We start from the raw sequence: 20,571 nt of genomic DNA, 5'->3' as shown, positions 1-20,571 counted from the left end.
AGTTGAGCATCCCTACGCAGTGCATGGATAATGTGCAGCATGGTTATCCTAATCCAGGGATGTCAAACCCGTCCTTCGAGGGCCGAGGTCCTCCCACATTTTTGACACAGCTCAAATGAATTGAATTGGGAAAGGTGCGTGGTCCATCACTGGCCCATCTGGATCTCCAGGCCTGGAGTTAGACACCTGCATTCCTGCTGTGATAGGGAATGCAACAGCCACTGTAAACGTGGCAGAAAAAGTGCTCAATGCGTATTTATACACTAGTTAAATATGCATCAACTAGCAATGCACAATTTTTTGCTCTGTACCCTTTGGCATAAGTATAATCCTGGCTGGGGCCTGTATTTCTGCTTCCTGTTGAGATATAAGCCTCATCCGATTCACTTTTCTTCTACAAGATCATTTTTCTTTTGTTTAAAATAACTTTTTAGCACTCTGCAATTGAAAAATTACCAAAAAGTAGATGAAAAAGTATGTCAAATTATTTTCTTGCTTGCTGAAGAGACACCTTAGGAGAAAAAGTGAACTGGATCAGGCCTATAGATTGTTCAGGCTCTTCCTATACCATCTTCACCCAGACAAGGCGGTTGGGAAGAGAGTCAGCAGCATTATCACATTGGTCACCTACACCGTGCAGAGGTAAGTTAGGACACCTACGAACATGAAGTGCCTCTGCACGGTGTAGGCGACTTTGCAAGTAAATGCATTCTTTTGTACCAAGACCCCACATTAACTTAGCTGTAGGGATAGCAGCGGTTACTGGAAGATAGATATATAACCTGGTGCATCTATGGTAAAGGGGCATTTTGTGGGGTTTGCCCCCTTTGTATCTCATGCCTTCTTGTACCTCCCTGTGTTTGCCTCTTTCCCCCGGTGTCCTCCGTTTGTCCCCCTGTGTCCTCCTCTGCATGGGCACAGTACAGGGAGTACCCGACATTGCGGCGGGTTGGAGATCCGTATTGGCGGGCGTTCACAAATCAGGAACTTCCTGCATTTGGACTATAAGACAAGGTGACTTTTTTACCCATTTTTGGGGGAGAAAAAATAAGTCTTATAGTCCAAAAAATACAATATTTGCATGCGAGTGTGTGAAGGGTTAACTGTCTCCACTCATCTTTTTCTGTGCATTGTCTGCATGGGAAAACTGCAACCAATGTTGATCAGTTGGGCTAGTTCACACTTGAATGTGTTTTTCACATGCAGAAAACAGTTGACAGCAATGTCAGACAGCTCATGAAAAAAAATGATTGCACAGGAAAACTGACAAGTGGAGACAGGCCCTTACCAAACATTCCCCAAACAGCTTGGGACATCAGAAAATCTGTGGCAATACTTTGCTAATAAGAATTGGATGATTCCTCAATACAGTGGATTTGGCTTGCATGAAAATTTTATCACCAACTGTATGCAGCAGGAAGTGAATTTGATTGGCCCAATTACAATCCACATACAACTGCCGTTTAAATTTGCATCCAACTCAGAACTATTAGCATTTATTTGCTTACCCCTTTTTCCTGCTTCCAAATGATCACCTTGAAGAAACAGGCTGCTCACTGTAGGGATGGTCAGTAAGATGCAAATTTATGCAGCTTGGAAATGAACCAGTCAAATCCTACCTGGGCTTTATCTGATTGGTCCATTTTCAAGACTCATACATTTGTACCTCATTAACATCCCTTCTCACTTGCAGCTCTATGTGATGCCCTTGTTTACATCTGGTAAGGGATGACTCCTGGTGGTTGTGATCCAACCGCCAAGGTTCTGTAATGAGGGACCAGGCACCTGATTGTGCAATATGGTTAGGTAAAATAGGCAAGAGTAGAGTAATAGATTATACTCACAAGGGTAGGTTACACTCCTGCAACCACCGACAAAGCCTACAGGAAATTCACCGTTCCGTATTCCAGAACTGCTGGGCAGGTGCTGGTAGGGTGCTCTCCTTAGGCAATTAGACACGTGCTGTACAAAAACTCTCCCCTAAAAAGGTTAAGGACTAGCTAAGACTTGTAGGAGGTGCCCAAAAGTATCTTATCTTAAAGGCATACGGGGGGGGGGGGGGGGGGGGGGGAACAGTGAACGCTGGTGCAATAGTTTTCAGACTTTAAAGTCTGAAATTCCACAAGTGAACTGGAGGCGGGTCCGGAGCATCGGTGAGTGGCTGCACAAGCACAGGATGTCTGCAGGGGATCATTAGAAGCCCTGGGTAAGATCAACTCATTTTCCCACAACCCCCCTACAGTATTACTTTAAAATAATTAAAGGCGTAAGGATTACGATCTTACCTCCCACACCTGTGACTGCTTTTGACAAACACTTGTTATTGACCTGAGGAAGTGGACTAGTACCCATGAAATGCATTGTCTTTGTGCATCATTAAAATTATTTCTACCTATGTTGCTTGTTCATTGGTGGAGGTAAGATCAAATTACTCCTAAGGTTTAAGATAAGATACTTTTGGGCACCTCCTACTGGTCTTGTTAGCTTGTTTACATCTGTTACCAGAAAGCAATAAATATTATTCCTTTTTTCTGGCAGAGGTTTTACTATTGCGGCCTGGCGGTGCACAAAGATACGCACCGCTGGGCCAGGTGATGTAGAACAGCTCACCTGATAACTATGGCCCTGTACTACTTCCGGGTCACTGTCTCTCAGTAATACGCTTGCCCAGACTTGGCGGTGCGTGCCTTTCATTGTGCGCCTGTGGCCAGACACGCTTTGTGATCTCACGCACATGCGCAAAGCGTGCTCAGCAACAGGCGCGCAAAGACACACACCGCCGGGCCAGGGCATGCGTACTACTGAGAGACAGTGACCCGGAGGTAGTACAGATCATAGCTGTTTGCCTACATCACTACTGATCAGTATTCCTGCTGTATTCAGCTAATGTAAAAGCATTGATGGGTAACCGATGCATAAAATTCATACAACATTCTTTCATGCATGAAGCCTTCTCAGAATAACATGAATACCTGACACCCTCATCAGTGGTGCTTTCTCATTGTATAAATAAATGTATTTGTAGAGTCTCAAATCTTAATACATCATGCACAATGCATTTCATTTGATAGTGTCATACATACCGGTATTTACAAGTTTAGTTAGAAGGTAAAGGTTTCTAACTAAGGCAAATAAACACTTTGTCAGTATAATGTGCTGAAAGCAGATTGTGTTTCATGTGAGTAAATCTAGCCATACACGGGACAATTACAGCATAGTATGCCAAGCTTATAAATGCGTACGAGATTATTTGCCGCCAGGAGACTTGGGTGCTGGATACAGCCGGTATGGCTTATCCTGCTCCTGCACAAGTTCCCGGCGACGTTAAATACTATTCACCCTCCACAGCCATGTGGATAGTGGGAAATGAAATAATTCGGCTTCCAGCAATTGCTGGCGGCCAAATTACAGTGTTTTAAAAGTAACTTCAGCTCAGGCAGGGAACACCCTTGACTGTTTTTGTGCGCGTTTTCTGCACAGAAAAACGGAGAACTCCTATTAATCAATGGGCTAGTCCACACTTAATATGTTGTTTGCGCACAGAAAAAAACGGACATTCTGCATCCTGATTCTGCACATTTTGTCAGTTTTCTCTATCAATTACATCAGCTGCTGTGAAAAAACACGCGCGTTTTCCTGCATAGAAACACACTTGGTATGCAGAAAAAGTATGCAGAAGACGCGCGCAGAAAACTGAAAGAAAAGTGTGTTCCCTGCCTCAGTCTTCTGACTGCGCTGAAGTTACTCATTATGTATCGCTATAGCCGTAATTCCCATTACGACTTGTGGTGGTGCCGGCTGCGCCCAAGTCTCCTGCGCTGGATTGCCAGTGTTGGACATAGATACCTCCTAGTCCGTACTTTGCATAGTCCTCAATTCCTACACCATACGACAAACTTAATTCTGACTGCTCAATGCATGAGGCTGTATGGACCACCACCCCTGCTTGGCATAGTCATTCATGGGCTTACTTAAGTTGTCTCTCAAGCACTCCCAACCCTCCCCACAGGGTACTTTAAAATGTACTGGAGACCCAAAATTAAAAGCATTTATATATACCTGGGGCTTCTTCCAGCCCCCTTTAAACCTTGGTGCTCCCTTACCTTCCTTTCAGGCTGCTTCAATCCTCCACTGGCCAGCCTGGAAATCCACCAGTTGCCCTCAGTCGTGAACTACTGCACATGCACAGCCCAGGGCAAGATAGCATCAGGAATACGATGTCGGGCATGCACAATAGATCGCGCCTAGAGGATTTATCTGGCCGGCAAGTGGAAGTTTGAAGCAGCCTAGGAGGATAGCAAATGAGCCAATGGCCTAAAAGGAGACAGGAAGAAGGCCCAGGTATGTATAAATGTTTTTATTTTTTGGTCTCAGGTTACCTTTGAAGGGAATCTGAAGTAAGAGGGATTAGGAGGCTTTTAAGAGACTAACAAAATAAAACCCCTCTTGGCAGGAGGAAGCCTCAGGGTCCCAATGAGGCTTCCTTGTCCTCTGTAGCTTGAGGGAATCCAGCACTGGCTCCCCCAAAAGTCCCTCAACAAACCCTAAGTAGTGTGCCTGCCCAGCAATATTTACCTACCGTGGTCCTATGCAGGTGCAGCAGCCGCTCTTTGTTTGGGTTAAGGCGGAAATAACCAAACTGATCATATCTGCTCTACTGTGCAGGCACAATGGACTCGTGCGTACGCAGTAGAGCGGATACGATCATGCTCGCTATTATGGCTTTAGCCCAAACAAAGAGTCGTTACTGTGCCTGCATAGGATCACGGTAGGTTAATATTTACCTCGCCAATGTTCGGGAGGTTGCAGTACTGGATTGCTGGGATGGAGGAAGATGGCAGGGTTTTTTTATTTTCTTATTTTGTAGGTTTTCTTTAAATTATGCAGATTGCCTGGCTGTCCTGCTGATTATCGGCCTCTAAAGCTGTGTACACACTTCAAAGATCACAGACAATTTTACCCCCTTCCATGTAGTATGAGAGCATACTCTACAGTATTTTCTATTAAACTGAACTCCCCATCAGATAAAATCTATGCAAGATGCTGCACACATTCAAAAGATCAGTATGTGCAAAAGATCTGTTCCTGCAAAATGCAAGTCATGCATTTCGGTCTAGCATCATACAAAATAAATGGGATACAGTTGGGGACATCAAACTTGGAGAAGGACTTAGGAGTACTCATCGACAACAAGTTAAATAATCGTATTCAATGCCAAGCCGCTGCAGCTAAAGCTAACAAAATTTTGGGATGCATTAAAAGGGAAATAAAAACTTGAGATGCTAGCATAATATTGTCCCTGTTTAACTCTCTAGTAAGGCCACATCTGGAATATGGAATTCAGTTCTGGGCACCACATTACAAAAAAGATATTGCAGTTTTAGAGCAGGTGCAGAGACGAACAACAAAATTGATACGTGGGATGGAAGGTCTCACTTACCAAGAAAGGTTAGATAAACTGGGTTTATTTAGTCTAGAGAAAAGACGCCTTAGAGGGGATCTAATTAACATGTATAAATACATCAGAGGGCAATATAATAGCTTGGCGGATGAGCTTTTTGTCCCTAGGCCTTCTCAAAGGACTAGAGGATATGATCTGCACATGGAGGAAAAAGTTTTAGCCATTTATTTAGGAAAGGGTTCTTTACAGTAAGAGTGATTAAGATATAGAATGCATTGCCTCAGGAAGTCGTTATGGCAAACTCTATACCTGCATTTAAAGGGGGCTTCGATGCTTTCCTTGCGTTGAAAGACATCCATGGCTACAATTACTAGGTAATGCCTAATGATGTTGATCCAGGGATTTTATCTGATTGCCATCTGGAGTCGGGAAGGAATTTTTCCCTGTTGGTGCTAATTGGACCATGCCTTGTAAGGATGCATTTCCACTTGTGCGGTGCGAATCGCCGCGGTAAAAATTTGCATGCGGATGCAAATTTCGCATGCGGGACCATGTGAATTTTCATGCGAATTCGCATGGATGACGATGTATGCGAATTTAACCATGGCAGTGCTGGTGTGCTTTTCCATTGTTTCTATGCGATTTTGCATGAAAATTTCCTATTAAATACATTGTATGCGATTCGCATAGCGATATGCGAATTCTGATGGCTCTGCCATGCAAATTTTTTTCTGCACAGAAAAACGCAAAGGAATCCTGACAAGTGGAAACCGTCCCATTCACTTGTATTGCTATGCGAATTTGCATGCGAAAAACGCATGCAAATTGGCGATAGTGGAAATGGGCCCTAAGGGTTTTTCGCTTTCCTTTGGATCAACAGGGATATGTGAGGGAGCAGGCTGGTGTTGTACTTTATACTGGTTGGACTCGATGGACACATGTCTTTTTTTTCAACCAAAATAACGATATACGTATACATTCATAGTCTATGAAATCTGCAGATCTCAATACACACCTTGTTTAACAGACATTCATCTGCAGATCTGAAGATCCATCCTGGTGGATCTGATATGCAGATGAATGTCCATTAAACAAGGTGTGTATGAGGATCTGCAGATATCATAGACTATGAATGCATTTTGCAGGAACAGATCTTTTGAATGTGTACAGCATCTTTGTGTGCAGCATCTTGCATAGGTTTTATCTGATGGGGAGTTCTGCTCCATAGAATAGACTGTGTAGGTATGGCTCTCATATTACATGGAAGGGGGTAAAATTGGTCTGTGATCTTTCATTAATCTTTAAAGTGTGCACACAGCTTAATACTTCAAGCAACACCCCCTTGCATGCAGATCAGATGTCTATTACAAATCTGACAATATTAGATGCATGCTTGTTTCAAGATTAGCAGGACTGTCAGACAACTAGTATTGTTTAACAATAAATATGGCAGCTTCCATAGGTCTCTCACCTCGGGTTTATTTTAAGGGTTGATCCACATTGGCATTTTTTGTTTGCATTTTTAAAAGTGCATTCTCAATCACTTGAATTAAGAATCACAGCAAAATTACTGCAATTTTGAAAAATCACAAAATCAATTGCAGTGATCTTATTCACTTTAATGAAAATTGTGGTAAAAACACACTTTTAAACCAAATGCAGCCAGTGTGGATCAGCCCTAAGAAGAAATGTATTCTTGGTTTGTAGCTCTGCTTCCATTTGGATTTCCTGCAGAGACAACTCTGCCCCTCCATCTGTAAGCAGAGCCTCTGGCCCTCATTTCCATGCAGACATTTTTTGCATTATATACACATTAAAAATACATACATTTTCAGCAGCAGCCCAGTGAGGGCCAGTTCACACTGCTAGAGTGGTACAGCAAACCTGCACTCACTCGTCCAGTCTGACACACACCTGCTTCCAAGTACAGCAGATATGGCCACATTCTATGGCAATGCAACTACTGTCTAAAAGTCATGCAGGTTGGATTTGTGTGTTGTGTAACCAAAATGGACAAACCTAGACACTGGTCAATAAAGCCCCATACACACGCTCAACAGCGGTCTTTTATGCAGCACAATTGTTGGAAAAACTTTTGTTGTGAAACAAATTGAAACTGCTAAAAAAAAAAAGTATTTTGCTGTTGTTCAAAAAGCTGATAAAAAGTCACTCCAACAGTTGGAATGACTTCTTCCATGTGTATGGGGCTTAAGATGCAAATAATTCCGAGTTGATACATAATCCTTTAATTTTAAATTTGCATCTCATTAATCACCCCTACCCAGACACACTGGAGACAGAATGGACCCCATGCCTTACCACAGGAAAGCATGGCCTGTTTTGTCAGCCCTTAGGCTGTGTACACACTTTATTAATGAAAATTCATTAAAATTAATTAAAGATCACAGACCAATTTTACCCCCTTCCATGAAGTATGAGAGCCATACCTACACAGTCTATTCTATGGAGCTGAACTCCCCATCAGACAGAAATCGTTGCAAGATGCTGCACACATTCAAAAGATCAGTAGCTGCAAAAGATCTGTTCCTGCAAAATGCATTCATAGTCTATGATATCTGCAGATCCTCATACACACCTTGTTTAACTGACATTCATCTGCAGATCAGATCCACCAGGATGGATCTTCGGATCTGCAGATATCATAGACTATGAATGCATTGTGTACACAGCTTTAGTTTGTGCACTGCCACCTAATCTGGGAAGCAGTCCAGGGCAGACTCTGAATTATTAGAATAAAAGGCACATGGTATATTAAAAAAAAAGCCAGCTACAGGGTTTTTTTTAAAGGCTTTCCAGGTAGACTTTTTAAAGCCGAAATAAACCCAAAAAGTAACAATTCTTAAAGCAATCGTGTTAAATAGTGTAAGTTATAAACTTTTTGTGGAAAGAAACCCTCCCTTTTGCCGCTGTGTTTGCCTGTAGCTGTGCACCTTTCTATACTTTCCTGTGAGAAGATTGTGGTGTGAGGCCTCTATCACATGCTTTTGTTTCTCAGAAAGCTCTAAGCTGCATTTTATCTTGGCCAAATACAGTACTTACTTTTTTTTTTGTATAAATTACTACAAGGAAAGAGCTGGATATTAAAAGAAAAAGGCACACAGTGCTATAGTGTTTAAGAACCTTTACAAATTGCCCAACCCTATTTCCTGTGACCATCTGCAGCCTAACCAAAGGAACACGCAATGCTGGCAGATGTAGTCTATTCCTCATGCAATCTGACCACATGATACAACCAGAGGAGAAGAAGTGAATTCCAGTGCAGTTTAAGTACATTTGGGCCATGAAATGTTTTCTGATGAGCATAGCTAAAAGGGGCACTTGTTAAAAAGGGCGTGATGTTGATAGTGTATTATAGGTTACATGACTGATATTCTATGATCGCCTTCTTGAACCTCAGGTCCTCCCTACCTACACCTAACTAGTAGCTTGGGTGCCTGCTGTAGCCAAAACCCAGCACCTAACAAACTCCCTGGCACTTACCTATACTATGGTTGCAGCAGGGCAACAATATGGAATCAGCTAAACAGTGCTTGGCTATGCTATAGCTGAGAGGCTACTAGGCGAACCCTGGCACCTCTGCCACCCAAATTACACACATTAAATCACCCTAAAGATGTCAGCACTATATAAATAATAATATTGTATTCCAGCCTATTGTGGTGCCTAAATCCCCAGGTGTGCTCATGCCCATTCTACCTGTCCTGACTACCACTTTGCTTTTAATACTGTGTGTATTCAGCATGATTGCTATTAGAACATCAGCATGACCAAGAAAATTCAAAGTGTCCTAATGTAATTTAGGGCTTAATTAGGCTTTTAAAGTGCACCATTCAGAAATCGCCTTCAGATTAAAATTATAATTTGCATCAAAGTGCAATGGAAGCTTCACATATTGTACACTGGTCCCCTATATTATAGACAACACTTCACTTCAAACAGAATGTCCACCTTAGTGTCACATCAGCTGTAATCTGCACCAGTACATCCAGCTCTGCTCATCAGCGCTGAGCAATGGTCAATGAGATATTTCTTGGCTTGCATGCAGCTAGGGATTAGACCAATGAAAATATACAAGAAGTGCATTTGATTGTCCTAATTCCATGCTGCATACAATTTGCATTGCATGCATGAAGCTCGAGTTGTTCGCATCTCATTGACCCTCAATGATTTCTAACTTCGGCAATGTTGGCAGATTTAAATCGATGATTGATCTTTCACTTGTATCCATAAAGCTTCCATGCTGGGAAAGCCAGGAGCACATCTGTAGCTGCATCAACCACTATAAGGACATCAGCTGCTGGCACTAATATACTGAAGTCCCACGGACACAGATTGTATGCTAATGAGGTGTGGTACTAGCCAATCAGTGCAGGGAGGCAGGACAGCCAGCGTTACAAGGACCAGATGAAATGTCTGTAGTCTTTGCTGCATTACGTTGTCCATTATCCATCTGCAAGGCAGTATCCGTAAATACGGCAGTAATTAACAGACCTACATTTACCTAAGGGGCCACCTATGTATCCGGGTTAGGCCTGGTGTCCAGCCAGCGGTTCAGAGCCATTTTAAGTGTCCGGTTAGGTGTGAGAAGCAGGTTCTCTAGAGGAAGGTTGGTCATAGGACTGGTCCTCCTGGTACTGATCCAATTTTCAATGGCACTCCTCTCATAAGAATATCCATCTGTATGGCCAAAAAGAATAAAAAAAAAAAACACATTTGGTGAAAATGTCTGATTTCACTTCAGCACAACAGGGGCTTTAGCAATGTTGTCAGAAAAGACATTAAATTACAGCCAAGACACACAAACCATTTAAAAACTGTTTTTCCTGCCCTTGAAAGTGGATTAGAAGTCGGGGAAAAGTGGTATTTGAAAATGGACTGCAATATACTGGTAAGTTGGGAAATCTGTTTATTGTGAGATTCTTTAACCATTCCTGTTTCTGGATGTAGATTCCACCAAAGCTGTGGGGTCGGTACAAAAATCTTCCAACTCCTCAGTTTATGAAACCTCCAACTCTGGGTACCCCAAATGGCTCAGACTCAGACGCCTTACTTGAATACTTACCAGGGCTGTGGATTTTGTACAAAAATCATCCAACTCCGACTCCTCAGTTTATGAAATCACCGACTCCCAAGTACACAAAATTGCTACAACTCCTCGATGCCAACTCCGCAGTCCTGGATTCTAAGTCAAAAAAATTTTTTCTATCTGAATGCAGGATGTAGATTGTACCTCCTGAAATAAACACACTTTTGTGTGCACATGTTTAAAAGTGAAGGATTGCTACTATTTACTACAGCAACAATTTTTCATTTAGGTCACGTTCAAAGTGGGACATTGTGGTTTAATGCAACGTTAAAGTCGCAACTTGTCTGCGTTAAGGGGTAACGCACTGCAAGCAGTGAGTTACCACAACGCTACGTTAATGCAGCTCCGCAACGTGGCACTGTAAATGCGACCTAAACGTTAACACACACACACACACACACACACACACACACACACACACACACACACACACACACACACACACACACACACACACACACACACACACACACACACGACTCCTCCCTAGTTAATTAACCCCTTGTGTAACCTATACATGGTATCAAGGGACAACTATTATGAAAGATTTGTAAGTCATTTTTTCACTCCATCTCTATGCAATCAGTATACGCACTTGCACTTTAACCTATCTTTGGGTAAATTCACACTGCCTACCATGCGGTATTGATGACTTTTGTTTTTGAAAGATAGACCTTATGGCACGCAGATACCTCTGGCGATCTGCCAATTTACAGGCACCTAAATACTATGCACCGTTTGTCACATGAGAAAATTTCTAAATTTATTTATGCGGTAATAAGTTGTCTTTTTCATCACATTTATAGTAGGTGTTTTATGTAAGATACATTCATAGTTAACATTTGATAATTGACCAGCATTCGCTTTGTGTATTGTTATTGGGTCTTGAGTCAAACGTCCCCTGGCATTTTGTTTCCCCCAGTACTCGCCAAATCTATTGCCCGATGAAGCGGAATAGTGACCCGTGAAACGCGTTGCATACTTGGAATTTCTCAATAAATGTTACTGTATTTCATAGTAACATCTCATAGTCCAGGCCTTGTACACCTGAGGGAGGCGAGTCCAACAACTTCCCCCCTTTTAAGCGGATTTTAATTATTGTTTTCTTGTTCGGTGCCTCTGTTATACCGGTGTTGCAAATTGATCTAGTCCACCCTGGGTGGAGGGGTACATCCCCACTCTTTTCCTGTCTACAGAGAGCGACTTTTTATTACCTGAGTGGAGTCAGGTCAGAATTCTCCCCACCTGCCTTTCCAGTGGTTGCCTTTGTGGCGACCCATGTTTGTGAGTATAATACCGTATATTCTTATACTACACCTACTTTGGTTTGACATACTACACCATATTGGGCTCTCCGTGTCATTTGTTGTCTTTTTCAAACTGTAATGAAAGGGATGTGGAGGCTGCCATTTTTATTTCCTTTTAAACAATTCCAGTTTCCTGGCTATCCTGCTGATCCTCTGCCACGTAACCGGAAGCGTTCTGCCCAGGCACAGTACTGCGCACAAAGCTTCCAGCCACGTGAGCTGCTATGGTGGGGGGGCCCCGGGAGACTGCCCTGGCACGGAGCTGCAGCGAGGGACACAGCCTTCCAGGGAGGAAGCCCAAGATAAGTAGATCTCATCTGGTTTAAATTGCCTGATATTTCCACAAGGACATTTCATGTGCCAAAAAAGTAGCACCACCAAACTTCTAAGTAAAACTGAAGACTGCTCTAAATTTTGCTTTTCTCACTCCTCCCCAACAGCTGTGATTTTAATGAGACTCATGAAAGGTGCAGGTAAGGCATCGCGCTGCACTGTGGCGCCCATCCCATTGTACTGCGCTTCCCGCGGCGGGGGGAACGCAGCGGCACGCCAGGTATATTAAAAGCTTAAAATAAAAATTTCATTACTTTCAGCCCATAAAAAAAAAAAAACTTGGCTTCGAGCGTTTGATAAGTGAGAGGAATAGAAAGATTCAGAGCAAATCTTTCACATCATTAATTACATTTCAGCGCGAGTCTGAAATTGTTTTGTGAATGTTCTTCATTGAGCTGTCACGGGAATAATCTGAGCTGTGAGCGCCAGTTCCCGGTCGGCCAGATGCTTTCATGTGTAAATAGGAAGCACAGAAACAAGGACGTGACTTGCTAATTAATGGAAGCTGACAATCTTTTCCTTTACATTCTCCTGCCTGCCTATAAAACAGATTAACTCCTTATACTGCAGGCCCTCAGCACTGACTGCACAGGTGCTTTACAGGAAGTGTAATGAGCAGAGGGAGAGAAGTGGGTGACTCAGCAAAGTACCAGCTAACTCAGATGTGTCAAATACAAAGTGGGCCGAAACTGAACACGTGGGCCAATGTCAATTGGGCTTCCTCTCTCCCTCCCTTATAAAGTTCCCTGGGGTCTAGCATCTCTTCTCCCTCCCCTGTACAGTGCCCTGGTGTCTAGTGTCCCGTCTCTATACAGTTTTCTGGTGTCTAATGGCCCCCTGCTTCCCTATACAGTGCTCTGGTGTGTAGTGGCTGCCTCCCTCCCCTATACAGTTCCCTGGTGTCTAGTGCTTTAGCCACAGGGACCCTCCACCATATGGCTTGCCTTGTGAGCTAGGGCTTCACCTCCAATATAGCTTCCTTGCTGGTCTAGAGTGGTCCAAACCTAGTGCTAAGTGGGGAAATGACTTGTTGGCCAAATTTGATGGCTCTATGGACCAGGTCAGAGTTTGACATGTATGATCTAATTATTGCCTGTCAGTGTGTCCAGTGATCCTGTGCGAACATACAGGCCGAGCTCATGCGTGTACTTTGCTATAGAGGCTGTAGAAAGATTGGATCATCACCCAATATACAGCTGGCCTAACACTAGGCTTTTTGTAAATTAGATGCTCAACCTGATAATAAATATCAAATTAAATGAAAAAAGGGACACAGCGTCAGGGTGTGAGGCTGGCACTAGATATAGATTATTATATTAGAGACTAGATTTAGTTTATATATTAGATAGCTTTGCACTATATCTAATGGTGCAAGGTGGGAATCCGGGTAAAACAATACACCTTAGAGAGATATCATTTGTTAAAATGGCTATCCAGTAAATCAATAATCATCTGATGTGTGTACCAGGCTCTAGCTATTCTGGAGTTTACCGCACTATAAAAAAGGGTCATAGGGCTGCAATCTGGGAGCTTCAGATTCTGCATACTATGGGGAAGTAGAGACAGCAGGCATGGTGGTGGCAAATCTGCAAACAGGCCTTTCTGACACCCCATCAGACCCCCAGAGTGTGCCGGCCCATCTGGTTAATAAACCCAACTGTGCTCTCTCCGCTCTCCCTGTTTTGATGCTGTCAAACATGGCCCAAGACCCCAGCAAATCGTCAAATGGGCTAACCTGTTTACCTGGCCCTTGTATAAATTCAAAGTACTGAGATTAAGAGTAGCAGCCGGCTCTGTACCAGAACCTGCAATGTAAATACTTCATCCTACTACCAATTACTGAATCTGAGAGAGCCTAAGCGCTTTGAGTCCTATGGGAGAAAAGAGCTATAGAAATGTTATTGTATTGTATTATTGTATTGTAAAAAAATAAATGAAAAAAAAAAAAAAATGAAGTGGCACTCACAAAAAGTGGGGACTGGTGTGCCCAAGCCCAAATGATCCTCGTACTCCAGGGTCCTCAATCCAGAAAAAGATGGAGGGCTGGCACCACCAATAAGTATTTACGCTCCTTTTATTGCATTAGCAAGATGTCAAAAAGCTTTGCTGGGCTAATGGCAGCCTCCATCTTTTTCCAGAACCTGTAATGAGGAGGATGTTGTGCTGCAGACCTCAGCACATGTACAAACAGACCTTGCCAGGAGAGAGACTGACTGTGTTTTGGAGGCACCGACATTCATCAAATCCGTATTCTGCCTCAAATATGACATTTAAGGTACCACCACTTAAAAAAAAAAAATAGCGATTCAAAATTGCAATGATCACATTAATGGTGAGAAGTGATGGCATTAGTGGAAGAGGATTCTATGACCGTGTTTCTCAAACCTGTCCTCGTGACACCCCAATGGTGCATGCTTTGCAGGCAACAGGCAACCTCACCTATGCACCCAGCTACATGGAATCCACCTAGCTGAGACACTAATTACCCCACCTGTGCATAGGGGAGGTTGCCTGCAAAACATGCACTGTTGGGAAGACTCAAGGACAAGTTTGACAAACACTGACCTAATGGGTTCTCCTCTCAGATGGCCAGTAAGTTACACAACAGAGAGTATAAAGACAAAATAGCACAGTGCAGTGGCGTAGCTAAGGAGCTGTGGGCCCCGATGCAAGTTTTACAATGGGGCCCCCCAAGCACTCCATACATAACAATTGATGCGGTGCACCAAAACCTGCCAATGGCAACTACAGTGTCAGAGGTGCAAGAAGGGGATGGGAAATAGCTTGTTACTGATTACCCCCAAGCATTCTATACATAGCAATCCTTGCCAATGGCAACTACAGTGTCAGAGGTGCAAGAAGGGGATGGGGAACAGCTTGTTAATGATTACCATTATTCAAAGTATCTATAGAAGTGATTATTATGAGCACAGGACCAATAGAGAGCAAATACTGTCGTTTAGGGAGGGCCCTTTCGGGGCCCCTCTGGCCCAAGGGCCCCAATGCGGTCGCTACCGCTGCACCCCCTATTGCTACGCCCCTGGCACAGTGCTATGCAATCAGTAAATAAAGTGAAAGGTAATACTAAGCAGTAATGATTAGACCTCAGACAATCAACAGCCAAACAAACAAAGCGTTATGCTCCATCTCTGTCAGTACTGCAGCTGGGGTCTCATTCTGAGGGAGGGCCAGAGTTTTGCCATGACCTCAGCTTCCTGCTTCCCATCTCTGGAGTGGAGTAACCACTAGTGGGAGCTAGTGACACAGTCTCCAGCCACTGAGAGTCTCCAAGGAGAGGCAGGCAAAAAGGCTGCTAGACATTTGGGCGCTGACATAGACCGTAATGTAAATTACAGCTATAGGGATGTTCAGAGGGTAATTTGGGCGACAGCAAAAGACGGAGCCCAAATTAGGAGGAAAAAAAAATCTGTGCAATCTTGCCACCATCTTTCCAGAGTCCATGGCAGGCTGGAGGGGGAATAGTTAACGCCACCAGGACTTTTGCTGGAACGGGGAGCAGTTTTTTTACTTCACCATGTGCCCACATTTTTTTTGCATGTATACCTCCAAGGATCCCCTGTGGTGTCATGAAATAAGCCTGGTGGTGTGCAGACCTTACCTGAGGCCATCACTGGGTCTTTCATGAGCTCCCATGTTATAGGGCACAGAAACTCTTCAGGGGTGTCTGAAGAAGCTGCTTTCATCTTACTGCGAAGCTCTTCAATTTTCCTCATAATCTTATTGCGCAGTCCCAGGGATTCTGCAAAGGGAAGATTCAAAAAGAATGACAACTGTCCAGAAATTAAACCAGATTGCACACTCTGGCCAGGTTCACAGTGGGGCGTTGCTGTGCGTTATATCAGACAGCAGAGTCACGTTGCTAACGCAATGCAATTTCAGTCCTTGCAACAAATTCCTTGTCAATGCAAACTTATTTGGCCAAATAAAGCTGATTGGGATCATATTGTAGTGGGATGCTCACATCAGTGGGTTAGCAGAGTCATGTGACTGATCCATTAGGCATAACATGGTGCATGCAGAGCGTTAACCATTGCAGTGAAGCTTTCTATGTACTGTAAGCTTCACTGTATGTGTCACGCAGCATGCATAACTCGCAATGCGCTTCTGTTTTCACAGGGAACGCAATCCAACTCCAAATTCTGAATCTGACTTCTTAGCACAGTGTTCTGACTACAAGTGGAGACTTGATATACCAGGCTATTTTTGTCAGCTATATATATATATATGATGTGATCTCTCTAACCTTATTAAAAGTAATCACACGGGACCTGAAAAAAAGATTATGATTCTAAAAAAGAGGAGAATCTGTGTTAATGGACCCCAGTACAAAATACACTAATTTTAAAGTACCTTACCAAACTAGCATCTCATACAGATGAGGGGGTTAATAAAATTGCATTATTTAAGAAGATAAATAAAAAGAAAAACAATATTTAACACAGCCATTGCCCAGATGTTTACTTCCATATTCCAACCATCTCTGGAAAGGCTAGAGCAGGAATCCGCAGGAATCTGATTGGTGGCTGTGGGACTGACAGCAGGAATCTGATTGGTGGCTATGGTATCGCCAGCAGGAATCTGATTAATAGCTGTGGGACTGACAGCAGGAATCTGATTGGAGGCTGTGGGACTGACAGCAGGAATCTGATTGGAGGCTGTGGGACTGACATCAGGAATCTGATTGGAGGCTGTGGGACTGACATCAGGAATCTGACTGGTGGGTTTGGGACTGACAGCAGGAATCTGATTGGAGGCTGTGGGACTGACAGCAGGAATCTGATTGTAGGCTGTGGGACTGACAGCAGGAATCTGATTGGAGGCTGTGGGACTGACAGCAGGAATCTGATTGGAGGCTGTGGGACTGACAGCAGGAATCTGATTGGAGGCTGTGGGACTGGCAGCAGGAATCTGATTGGAGGCTGTGGGACTGACAGCAGGAATCTGATTGGAGGCTGTGGGACTGACAGCAGGAATCTGATTGGAGGCTGTGGGACTGACAGCAGGAATCTTATTGGAGGCTGTGGGACTGACAGCAGGAATCTGATTGGTGGCTGTGGGACTGACAGCAGGAATCTGATTGGTGGCTGTGGGACTGACAGCAGGAATCTGATTGGTGGCTGTGGTGGGACTTACAGCAGGAATCTGATTGGTGGCTGTGGGACTGATAGTAGGAATCGGATTGGTGGCTATGGTATCGCCAGCAGGAATCTGATTAATAGCTGTGGGACTGACAGCAGGAATCTGATTGGTGGGTTTTGGACTGACAGCAGGAATCTGATTGGTGGCTGTGGGACTGACAGCAGGAATCTGATTGGTGGCTGTGGGACTGACAGCAGGAATCAGATTGGTAGCTGTGGGACTGACAGCAGGAATCAGATTGGTAGCTGTGGGACTGACAGCAGGAATATGACTGGTGGCCGTGGAACTGGCAGCAGGAATCTGATTGGTGGCTGTGGGATATCCTTCGGTTATCTTTAAGGAGCTACTCTGACTCACCTATCTTGAGGTCATTCAGCAGGATGTCCTTGGTAAGGGAGATTAACTCTTTGCCATCAATGTTGTTGGAAGTGAATGGTTGCTCAGCGTCTGTCAGACCCTCAGCGGAGAGCCACTTCTGGACATCGTCCTCCGTCCAGGTCTCAATGCGCGTTTCTATTCTCCTGCACAACCGGCCACCTGAAAATAGGACAAGTCAAGATGTGAATGCCCAAAGAGAATGTATTCAGCAATCCACTGCACTATGACCTCATTCACACTAATGTTAGCTGAATAGTTCTGCCTGGAAAAATGCATCCAGCAGTTACCACTAGGTGTTTGGGACCGCAGCTGTGAGGTGTTAAGACTTTCTTTAACTACTCAGAGCATCCCCTGCAGTGGGTTTCAATGGGGAAACCTCCACATAAACCCTTTGTATATACAGTAAGGGCTGGAACCCACTAGAGCATTTAGGGATCGCTTTCAATTGCTAGCGATTTCCCTAAACGCTCTGCCAATGTAAATGGATGGGTAAGATTCCACTAGAGTGATTGCAATTAGGCAAATCGCAATGACAGGACATGCAGCATTTTGGGAGCATTTCCATTCTAATGTATAGGAGCAGGGAAATAACTCCCGAAATCGTTTGCAAAACACAATCACAAATCGCTAGCGAATGCACTTTGAAGTGGGTCCCAGGCCTGACACTGTTCCCCAAGGCAAACGCTTCATGTTGTAATTTTGTTCACAGGTTAGATCATTCACACAACTACAAACCCACTTATCTGACCCCCCCCCCTTTTTTCTCTCTCTCTACACCTTGGGTTTTGTGGAGTGAAAACCTTTCTGAAAATAGACAGTGTGAGGAGATACTGAGTATTTTCTTTATATATATATATATATATATATATATATATATATATATATATATATATATATATAGTTCACTAAGCACTTGCTACAAGTAGGGCAATTGTTATTTGGGCAAATCACAATCGTTCATGTGAGATCATGGCCATTTACTTTCAGCTGCGAAGGGCTTTTGGAATATTGGCTATGCCTAGAAACCATAAATCGTTACATAAAGTAGCATTGCAATTTGCCAAAACCACAACTGCCCTACATGCAGCATATTCAGAGAAATTTCATAAGGGAAAGCAGGGCCCAAAGTCGCTTTTCCTAAAATCGCTCCGGAAATAACTCCGCTTTTAAGTCGCAAAATCGCTTGAGAGCATTTTGCAATTGCAAGGGGTCCCAGGCCTAAGTCACATCAAAAACTAGGAGCTGAAATTCTTACGTTCAAAAACCTATTGCGTAGCTGTGTATCTACTCATGCAGAACCTGAACTGAAAATAAAAAGTCAAAATAAACATACACAGGTCATACTTACCTCCCATGTAGTCTGCTTATCAATCTCTTTCTCCTCTCCTGCATCCTGTTTTTCCACTGTGATCGATGGAATTCTCTGTCCTCCATTTTAAAAATGGCCATTACCCCATAACAGCTTCCTGGTCAGCACACTGTTAAACTGTAATATCGCCCACTTGAGTCATAGGGAAACATGGACATTACCTTTCACATTCAGTTGCAACTGACAGCAGCTAATATATAACTGTCAGAAACTGGTATATTTCAGTTCTGACAAAATTTTGTCAGAACTGGAAGGGATCACTGTAAGAAGAAAATTCTGAGTTTCTGAGAGGAACTGATGGCGAGGTAAGTATGTGATATTCATTTGCAGCTACATCATGTGTTTATTTTACATTTACTCAGTTCAGGTTCCCTTTAAATACTGATGGATCCTCAGTACATTCCTGCAAGCAGACTACAGTCTTACAATTACTCACTGCCTACTTCCTGTGATCTTCGGGTAGAGGACACATTTTTTACTGTAATGCAGGGGGTGCTGGGAAATGCAGTCTGTTCCAAGTACTTTGGGTGTCACATGGCCACATCTGATTGACCTGACCAACCCACTGAATCCATGTGAGAAGAAAAGGGTGGTTTCGACACAGCACTCAGTGCCCGGGACCAGGCACCCCATATCAGCAATGTTATGCTGTGCAAAGAGCATAGGAGTAGTTTGGGACTCCGGCAATTCCCTCCAAGTTGCGATGACTCCGAGGGGGAATAGTATTCAATTACGCCGGAGAGTTTAGCAGCAGCAGAGAGAGCTGTCCTTTGGCTCACCCTGCGCCCAACTCACAAACGCAGCTAGAGGGGGTGGCTCATATTCCATAAACCTCCTGGCAGTAGGAAGGGCTGAATGTAGTTTCCTGTTGATGGAGTTGCCGAATAAGGCTCCAGGAGCTAGTGGAAGAAAAGTTTTACTAAACATTCCAGACACTTTAACAGGACTCTTCTCAGTAGTTAAATAGTGAGTTAAATCTATAGGAACAAAGGGGAGATTTTGACTATAATCCCGTTTCATAGAATAAATGCGCTTTTATTAATGGTCATGAAACTTGTACCTAAATCAGATGTAGTAAAATAAAAGTAAATCTAAACTTTCTAGGACAATGGCTTACTTACCTAAATAATGAATGCACTCCTATCCTTAAACACACCGATTAAAGCCGTGTGAATTCTGCTTCTCATGTGTGAGGTGTGGATGGGATTAGTAGGCTTATAAAATGAATGTGTCATGCATTGCTCCAATACGCTGACTTTCAGTCTCAAAAAAGCTACAGACACCCTCTGACAGGTTTGGAATCAGTCCCATCTTCTCATGGGGAATTCTCAGTAGTTTTCTTTTTATTTTCAAAAGAACTTACTGATTGGCGTTTGCTCAGACCCACTGCCAAAACTGCATGCAAACGTGAATGAAGGCTGGCCAGCATCTTTGTTGAGATTCTTTCCAGGGAATGCTTTTGTAGAGTATAAAGTGTGCAAATGAAATGGTGAGAATTCCTATAAGGTGATGGACT

At 43.5% G+C, this 20,571-nt stretch overlaps 1 protein-coding gene across 14 annotated transcripts in view; it reads right to left on the bottom strand.

The window, feature by feature from the left end:
* Window positions 1–20,571, bottom strand: part of WDSUB1 (WD repeat, sterile alpha motif and U-box domain containing 1) — a 157,445-nt gene that overhangs the window by 92,003 nt on the left and 44,871 nt on the right. For 6 of the 14 annotated variants that reach the window (XR_011022851.1, XR_011022850.1, XM_068245719.1 and 3 more), the window contains exons 9-11: window positions 17,666–17,845; window positions 15,768–15,908; window positions 9,924–10,099 (exon numbers count right to left, since the gene is read on the bottom strand). Coding sequence is in view for 8 of the 14 variants with exons in the window: in XM_068245719.1 (XP_068101820.1) it covers window positions 9,936–10,099; window positions 15,768–15,908; window positions 17,666–17,845 (485 nt within the window). In the remaining 6 variants the exon portion in view is untranslated. Of the gene's footprint in view, window positions 1–259; window positions 1,981–6,657; window positions 10,100–15,767; window positions 15,909–17,665; window positions 17,846–20,571 lie in introns of those variants that run through there. The other 8 variants (XR_011022849.1, XR_011022847.1, XR_011022846.1 and 5 more) reach the window with 3 other exon arrangements.

The sequence above is a fragment of the Hyperolius riggenbachi genome, chromosome 7, assembly GCF_040937935.1.
Source record: "Hyperolius riggenbachi isolate aHypRig1 chromosome 7, aHypRig1.pri, whole genome shotgun sequence".
In the NCBI taxonomy this organism is placed as follows: Eukaryota; Metazoa; Chordata; class Amphibia; order Anura; family Hyperoliidae; genus Hyperolius; species Hyperolius riggenbachi.
This window is presented reverse-complemented; position numbering and strand designations above follow the sequence as displayed.